Source organism: Bos grunniens, chromosome 2 (genome assembly GCF_055505025.1).
Source record: "Bos grunniens cultivar Pamir isolate PY7600 chromosome 2, Bosgru_T2T1.0, whole genome shotgun sequence".
NCBI classification, from domain to species: Eukaryota; Metazoa; Chordata; class Mammalia; order Artiodactyla; family Bovidae; genus Bos; species Bos grunniens.
In genome coordinates, this window is record NC_141166.1 from 33446208 (window position 1) to 33455522 (window position 9315).

General features: G+C 42.4%; 1 protein-coding gene across 12 annotated transcripts in view; it reads left to right on the forward strand.

The window, feature by feature from the left end:
• Nucleotides 1–3331, forward strand: part of FN1 (fibronectin 1) — a 69158-nt gene extending 65827 nt beyond the window's left edge. For all 12 annotated transcript variants that reach the window (XM_086341476.1, XM_086341487.1, XM_086341541.1 and 9 more), the window contains 2 exons: nucleotides 2102–2212; nucleotides 2566–3331. In XM_086341476.1, coding sequence (XP_086197602.1) covers nucleotides 2102–2212; nucleotides 2566–2637 — 183 coding nt within the window. In that variant the 3' untranslated portion in view covers nucleotides 2638–3331. The remainder of the gene's footprint in view (nucleotides 1–2101; nucleotides 2213–2565) is intronic.
• The last annotated feature ends 5984 nt before the right edge of the window (nucleotides 3332–9315 follow it).

The following is a 9315-nucleotide window of genomic DNA, read 5'->3' on the forward strand; positions in this document are numbered from 1 at the left end:
TCCAACTCCCAGGTAGGCTGATGTCAGCAGGCAAGGTTTGGTGGAAAAGAGAATCATGAACTGGCTGGGGTTTAGGATGAGCAAATTGTGGTTGAGGCAGCAGGGAAGCAGAGAGAGCACACCTCCTGGGATGGCAAGGAGCTGGCACAGATGGGCTCTGGGGAAATCACCCTCTGCCTGTTGTCAGTGGTAAGACATTAAATGGGAAGAAGTGGGGGCCACTTACGGAGGGCCTTGCAAGGCCATTATTTATGCCAGTACTTCTCAACCATTTCTAATCTGTCTTACTTCAGTATAACAAAAAAGTCCTGTTCTTTCCTCTAATCCAAAGTCCTGTTCTTTCCTCTAATCTTTGAAATATCAAAATAAAATGCCTTTGTAACTCACATAAAAGCAATGGAGCATAACATTGCTTTATTTTCAATGAAAACATAGCCTCCCCAATAGCTTTTTCAAATTCTGGTACCTCAAGAACATGCTCACACTCCTGGGTAGGACTCACCAGTTGATGCCTTTGGTATTAGCCAGTTGCAGGTGCCCAAGAAGAAAGGGAACGTGATGGAAGATGGGTTTCTTTTTTTTTTTTTAGGAAAATTAAACTGGCAGCAGGGAAGGGTCATCAGGAGTCTGGCTGAGGGCAGCCCCGGAAGCTACTCTGATCTTATCCCACCACTTGTAGTTGGGTAGAGGGGAAGTCTTGGTCTCTTATTTACATGTATAAAGATCACAGAACCTAGTCATTTCTAGTCATGTGCTCATTGTATAAATGGGTGCTGGTGAGTGAATTTGTTGTGCAGTTTTGGTCTCACTTTAGACTCTGCCTCTTGATTTATGCACATAAAATCTTTCATGTGTGACACCTCTTCTAAAGCAAAGTGCTAAATGAAACACTAGAGACAGGAGTGGGTACTATTACATCATTTATATGAAAGCAAGATTCATTGATTCTATAATATGTATTTACCTGAATTGTCTTGGTAATGTATTATGGGAATATGCTTTTAAATGGAAAAATACTTCTGAAATATTTAACTGGCAATATAAAAAAGAAAGTGATCGTATTATTTAGGTTTCTTTGGGTTATAAGAAAAAAAGCCCAACTCAGGTTAATTTAGGCAAAAGGCAGCTCACTTGACTGGAAAGTCCCAGGACCTTCCAGTGAAAGAACATGACTGGTATTCACCCAGCTGGGTGGCAAGTCACTGTGATTTTCAGGCTCCTCACAGCCAGTCATTTATCTGGGTCTCTTTACCCTTACCTGTAAAATAAGGGTGTCTGTCCAAGTGATCTTACGTCCTTTTTAAAAGCCCTGCTGCTGCTGCTAAGTCGCTTCAGTTGTGTCTGACTCTGTGCAACCCCATAGATGGCAGCCCACCAGGCTCCCCCATCCCTGGGATTCTCCAGGCAAGAACACTGGAGTGGGTTGCCATTTCCTTCTCCAGTGCATGAAAGTGAAAAGTGAAGTCACTCAGTCGTGTCTGACTCTTCACGACCCTGTGGACTGCAGCCCACCAGGCTCCTCTGTCCATGGGATTTTCCAGGCAAGAGTACTGGAGTGGGTTTAAAAGCCCTAGGACTCTAGGAAAACCTCTCCCTTCATCTAGTGTGGAAAGCTTATTAAGAAAGGAGTGGAATGAGCCTTACCAGATGGTTCCCAGGTGGTGCTAATGGTAAAGAACCCACCTACCAATGCAGGAGACATGAGAGACATGGATTCGATCTCTGGGTTGGGAAGATCCCCTGGAGAAGGAAATGGCAGTCTACACCGGTATTCTTGCCTGGAGAATCCCATGGACAGAGGAGCCTGGTGGCTGTAGTCCATAGGGTCACAAAGAGTCTGAAGTGACCTAGCATACATGGGAGTTTACAGGACATTTCAAGAAAAAGGAAAAGCATAAACAAAGGCAGCTGTACAATCGTGAGAAGCTAGCCAGAATGTATTCTCTGAGTTATAAATGCATGAAATCATCACCAACACTTCCTTTGTGATAAATTGCGTGTATTCTGCCAGCTTGAGCACTGAAATTCTTCTTCCACACAAGCACTAAATTGCAATCTTCTTGTGTTATCCTAAACCTCTTCTAAATGCCTCTGCTCTCAGGGCTGGCGCTGTGACAACTGCCGCAGACCTGGGGCTGAACCGGGTAACGAAGGCTCCACTGCCCACTCCTACAACCAGTATTCCCAGAGATACCATCAGAGAACAAACACTGTAAGTACATTGGCGCCCTGCATGTTTCTCCTTAAAAGGCGATTAGGCATGTAGTAGGGAGTCTCTTTCCCTACTATTTCCCTACTATTCAGAAGAAAGAAGTACCTTTCTTCTGAATGAACCACATTTTTAAAAGCTCTTTTAAATGACCTAAGAGGAGAATACTGTATCCTGTAATATAATGTGGGTTCTCTTGAGCATCTCCTGTTGCCCAGTGTATAGCTCAAGTGCTTAAAGCTAGAAGTATTCTCCCATCTATAAGTAATTGTCAGAGAAGCCACCCTTCCCCTTTTTTCTTCTGTAGGCTTTACAGTATTTGCTGTTGATTTTTCTTCTCTCTTCTATTTTCACAGAATGTCAACTGCCCAATTGAGTGCTTCATGCCTTTGGATGTACAGGCTGACAGAGAAGATTCCCGAGAGTAATATTTCCAACCCAGAGAAACAAGCGTGGATCTCTGCCAAGGTCCATCCAAACTGGAGTGGTGTTCGCAGACCCCATGTTAGTGTGTTCCTTTCTTAAGCCCTTTGCTCTGGAGTAACTTCTCCAGCTTCAGCTCAACTCACAGCTTCTCCAAGCATCACCCTGGGAGTGTTTTGAGACTTTTCTCATACGTGGGAGCAGTAGGTTATCTATTCTTCAAAATATTCCATGCCGCTCAGTATTTTAAATGAAGTGATTCTAACTTGTGATTTGGATTGGGATCCATAGGGAAGCACATGCACCAACCAAGATACAAAATGTCTTGAAACGATATTACCAAAATTTTAAGTAGGAAAGTTACCTGAACACTTCTGCTTCCACTTAACTGACTGGCCCGCAATATTGTAGGAACAGCATGTCCTTTGTACTGTGGTATTCAGAACAGCCACAGTACTCACTTTTTCCAAATGATTCTAGTAATTGCCTAGAAATATCTTTTTCTTACCTGTTATTTATCAATTTTCCCCAGTATTTTTATATGGAAAAAAAATTGTACTGAAGATACTTAGTATGCAGTTGATAAGAGGAATCTGGTCTAATTATGGTTGGTGATTATTTTTTATACTGTATGTGCCAAAGCTTTACTACTGTGGAAAGACAACTGTTTAATAAAAGATTTACATTCCATCACTTGAATATTGTGTCTTCTTTTTTACATAAAGAAATTGGCGAGAGGTGGGGTGGGAGGGCCGGATTTCCCTGGTGGTCTAGTGGCCAAGAATCTGCCTTCCAATGCACGGGAGACAGGTTTGATCCCTGGGTGGGAAACTAAGAGGCCACGTGCCACGGGGCAACTAAGCCCCTGTGCCGAAACAAAAGATCCTGCTGCTGCAACCAAAACCCGATGCAGCCGAAAAGAAAGAACTTCAGGGGGAAGATAAAGATTCCTCCTAAATGTTTTTTTTTCTTTGTTACTCAGCAAACATTTGAAAACTTATGTACATGGCTCTAAATTTTGGTGATCTAAGGTGCCTCGTAGAGAAGGCGATGGCACCCCACTCCAGCACTCTTGCCTGGAAAATCCCATGGATGGAGGAGCCTGGTAGGCTGCAGTCCATGGGGTCGCTAAGAGTTGGACACGACTGAGCAATTTCACTTTCACTTTTCACTTTCCTGCATTGGAGAAGGAAATGGCAACCCACTCCAGTGTTCTTGCCTGGAGAATCCCAGGGATGGGGGAGCCTGGTGGGCTGCCGTCTATGGGGTTGCACAGAGTCAGACACGACTGAAGCAACTTAGCAAGCAAGCAAGCAAGGTGCCTCATCAGAGAAGGCAATAGCACCCCATTCCAGTACTCTTGCCTGGAAAATCCTATGGGCGGAGGAGCCTGGTAGGCTGCAGTCCATGGGGTTGCTAAGAGTCGGACATGACTGAAGTGACTTAGCAGCAGCAGCAGGAGCAAGGTGCCTCGTTAGCACAGTAGGTAGTGCGTCAGTCTCATAGATTCTGGTGATTTAAAAACACGATTTGCTAAGTCTGTCAGTCCCTAAACCCAGATTCGGTCTTGTCATTTTATCTCTTCCAGATAATTTTATATTTTCCACTTTACCACATTTAGGTGGATTCAAATACTTATTTAACTTGCTAGTTAGCTCCTCAGAAGTATAATCGAAATAACCTTTTCACTATTCTTTTCTAACCATTATAATTCTCTCCTCTTTCCCACTTCCTTTCTTCGCTTCATTAAATAAACATCTGTTCAAAGAGGGAATATAAGGGAAAGAAAAAGATGACTGAGGTGTTCAAACTACTTAAATCATATGGCCAAGAGGAGTCTAATCTTAGGGAAGCACTGTGGTGTAATAACCTCAATCCAACTTGCCTTAATTACTGCTAGCTGACCCTGAAGTGCCCAGATGAAGAGTTTGCATAGTCCTGGTCTGGAAAGGCTGTTTCTTTTCAGTTTAACTTTGAGGAACCACAAAACTTTTGAGATTATATCTAGCATCTAGAATAGTAAAACAGCAGCACTGGAAATAAATTAGTAAATAGTAAAAGATTAGTAATTCATAATATACAAGACATGGAAAATACTTTTTAATACATCATTGTGCAATGAAAGAAAGTATTTCAAGAAACACCTGGCAATGAATATTAAGACTAAATTCAGAAAGAGATTTTCTCAGGGTTCATTTGTTTAAAAAACCAAAACCTCATGTTGGAACAGGTTTATAGTATAGTTTACAAAGTTCCTTGCCATTTAGCATCTCATTTGGGAGAGGTCTTATGGTCTAATTTTACAGAGACTACAGCTCAGATGAGTCCTAAACAGGACACAGACCCCACACTTCTGTTAACATCACTAAATGTACAGCTTTGTCAAGCTAGTAGTTACCAAGATAGCTGCACTGTACATGTGAAAGATAAGAAAAATCATTTAGGAAGAAGAGATTACAGTGATATTAGATGACTGTCCCACATAATGTGAGTCATCAGTGCTTATGGGGAGAGGATGTGACCCAGAACAAATCCACTCACGGTGTAAGGGGAAACCCTACTGTAGGCTTGCTAAAGAGAAAGTGGCTGTTGCCTCCATCTTCAAGGTGAAGAGGCCCACTAGTGAAAGTCTGCACCTCAGCTCCATCCTGTTGAAAAATCTTTGCATTTAAAAACATAAGGAGGAGGGTTCCCTAGTCCAGTGGTTGAGAATCTGCCTTGCAAAGCAGGGTACATGGGTTCGATCCCTGGTCCAGGAAGATCCCACATACTGCAGAACAAGGAAGTCCCCACGCCACGACTACTGAGCCTGTGAGCTACAACTGCTGAAGCCCATGCACCCTAAAGTCCGTGCTCCACAAGGAAAGCCACACCAGAGAGAAGCCCAAGCACCTCAACTAGAGAGTAGCCCCCCACTCTCTGCAACTAGAAAGACTGAGTGCAGACAAATAAATTACTTAAAAAAAAAAAAAAGGAAGGACTTCCCTACCTGTGCAGTGGGTAAGACTCCACACTCCCACTGCAGGAGGTGCAGGTTCAATCCCTGGCCGGGGAACTAAGATCTGATATGCCACTTGACATGGTCAAAAAAAGAAAAAAAGAACGAGTTGAGACTGACTTGGCTTTAAACTACTTATCTAATCACAAGCCTAAAACTATTTTCCCCAATGTGCATTTAGGTAAATCCAACTGGATTATATTAATTAAATGCACAGTGAGCCTGTCAACAACTTGCACACTGAAATATAAAACCTGCAAGTTTCACATTTAAGATTAAAAAAAAGTACCACCTTTCCAAAATGCCTGCTAGAGTCTCAAAAGCAATATACCAAACTTACAAATGAAGTTATTTCAATAGTCCATTCTGAAAAGAAAAACATCTATTTCTGCTTTATTGACTATTCCAAAGCCTTTGACTGTGCGGATCACAATAAAGTGTGGAAAATTCTGAAAGAGATGGGAATACCAGACCACCTGACCTGCCTCTTGAGAAATCTGTATGCAGGTCAAGAAGCAACAGTTAGAACTGGACATGGAACAACAGACTGGTTCCAAATAGGAAAAGGAGTATGTCAAGGCTGTATATTGTCACCCTGCTTATTTAACTTCTGTGCAGAGTACATCATGAGAAACGTTGGACTGGAAGAAACACAAGCTGGAATCGAGACTGCTGGAAGAAATATCAATAACCTCAGATATGCAGATGACACCACCCTTACGGCAGAAAGTGAAGAGGAACTCAAAAGCCTCTTGATGAAAGTGAAAGTGCAGAGTGAAAAAGTTGGTTTAAAGCTCAACATTCAGAAAATGAAGATCATGGCATCCAGTCCCATCACTTCATGGGAAATAGATGGGAAAACAGTGGAAATAGATGGGGAAACAGTGGAAACAGTGTCAGACTTTATTTTTGGGGGCTCCAAAATCACGGCAGATGGTGACTGCAGCCATGAAATTAAAAGACGCTTACTCCTTGGAAGGAAAGTTATGACCAACCTAGATAGCATATTCAAAAGCAGAGACATTACTTTGCCAACAAAGGTCTGTCTAGTCAAGGCTATGGTTTTTCCAGTGGTCATGTATGGATGTGAGAGTTGGACTGTGAAGAAGGCTGAGCGCCGAAGAATTGATGCTTTTGAACTGTGGTGTTGGAGAAGACTCTTGAGAGTCCCTTGGACTGCAAGGAGATCCAACCAGTCCATTCTGAAGGAGATCAGCCCCGAGATTTCTTTGGAAGGAATGATGCTAAAGCTGAAACTCCAAGTACTTTGGCCACCCATGCGAAGAGTTGACTCACTGGAAACGACTCTGATGCTGGGAGGGATTGGGGGCAGGAGGAGAAGGGGACGACAGAGGATGAGATGGCTGGATGGCATCACTGACTCGATGGATGTGAGTCTGAGTGAACTCCGGGAGTTGGTGATGGACAGGGAGGCCTGGCGTGCTGCGATTCATGGGGTCGCAAAGAGTCGGACACGACTGAGCGACTGAACTGAACTACATTTAGATAATTAGAACAAATTAAACAAAATCAGTGGCCTATTATGTGTTGGTATCACAATGCAAAATGGTAAAACTTTCTTGTTTACTGCTTCTCAGCAAAATCATTCAAACATGAGCATTTCAGTTTTTACTGACTCATGTTACTGTTGTCTCTGAGAAGAGTCTTAAGCAGGCCAGATTGCTGCTGCTGCTGTTGCTAAGTCACTTCAGTCGTGTCCAACTCTGTGCGACCCCAGAGACAGCAGCCCACCAGGCTCCCCCGTCCCTGGGATTCTCCAGGCAAGAACACTGGAATGGTTTGCCATTTCCTTCTCCAACACATGAAAGTGAAAAGTGAAAAGTGAAAGTGAAGTCGCTCAGTCGTGTCCGACTCCTAGGGACCCCATGGACTGCAGCCTACCAGGCTTATCCATCCATGGGATTTGCCAGGCAAGAGTACTGGAGTGGGTTGCCATTGCCTTCTCAAGCAGTCCAGATTGAAAAGGCACAACTAAAACACCGATCTGGATATAGGTAAGACATTGGCAATTCAAGCAAAATTAGATAAAGTTGTAAACATATGAGCCTTAAAAAAGAAAAATTGCGGTTTTGAAGTTACACTTTGTCTTGCTGCACTTGATTTGTAAGAAAACTTATTACGTATTTTTGTTGTTTTCAGCTTTCATGACCTGAGTGAACTATGCAAGTTAATGGGCATTAAAATATCGCTACATTCCTTGGTGGCTCAGACAGAAATAATCTGCCTGCAATGCAGGAGACCTGGGTTCAAACCCTGCGTCGGGAAGATCGCCTTGAGAAGGAAATGGCAACCCATTCCAGTATTCTTGCCTGGAAATTGCACGGACAGAGGAGCCTGGTGGGCTACGTCCATGGGGACGCAAAGATTCAGATATGACTGAGTGACTAACACTGATGACATAAGCCTATAAGGCAGATATTCTGTGGAGGTGAATACAGAAATGATCAGGTGGAAATTACAAGTACAGGAAATGACTTTTCCGTTTAATTATATTTCCACTGAAAATTCTATTCCATTTCTAGTTGTATGAAACTCATTAAAGTGATTAAGAAACAAAACATCAGCACATTTAAGTGCTGAAATTGCTTCCCATTCAGTAAACTCCCATTACTGTGGTAGGAAAAGTGGCAAGTTCCAATTAAAAAAACCCATTTTCAGTAGATACATTTCAACCATTAAAAAAAAGATCACTCTTGGGACTTCTCATGTTTGGGGACATTTAAAGATAACCATGTAGACTGATAAAGCAGGTACAGCACAAAAATGACCTTGCCCTAGATTTTTCAGACAAAGAAAGTTATTTTTAAAGAGTATATATGGCAGTAATATTGGAGATGGAAGTTATTATCATTGCCATATCTTCCTATTTTGTATCCTCATTAAAATAAAAGAGATTCAATTTAAATTGCAAATAAAAATCTATATAAATTACAGAGGAAGTGAAGAGAATACTGTAAGTAATAAAATAGCAAGAGAAATGATGCTTCAGCTGAAAGCCCCAAATGGGAAATTCATTTTTTAACATTCCTCAGTAAAGTTAGGTATGAGATATTAAAGCATGTTTTACATTTCCTTGAATCCTCTTTACTTACTCTTTAGAGATTAAAAGTTTTAGCAATCTTAGGAGCCAAATTTATCCTAAAATGGCTCTTGTGTGGAGCCTCCAAAGGCCTGAGTTATTAACTTTGTTTGGAGATGGCCAGCATAGGGTGATTGTCAGCACCCTGTATGGGCTGGGGCTGGAATCACCCATTCTGCAGCCTGACCATCCCAGCAGGCTGCCCTTAGGCAAAAACATCACAGGCCAAGGATGTGTCCAGGTAGCTCTTTGCATCACATTACTTCAGAAACCATCGTTTAGTTCCAGAAAGAAACACTGTCTCTGCCAGGAGACTGCTGGACAGGATTTTACAATGAAACCTGCTGTGCTGTATAATTCTGCATTAGCTGTAATATGTGGAGCCAAGTGCTGATCATGTCACTTTGGTGGAGAAATTGGAACCCTTACATACACTGCTCGTAGAAAAGTAAAAATGGTGCAGCTGCTGTGGAAAACAGTCTGGTGGTTCCTTAAAAGGCTAATCATCGGACTTTTCTGATGGTCCAGTGGTTAAGAATCCTCCTGCCAATCCAGGGGACATGAGTGTGATCCCTGGTCTGGAAA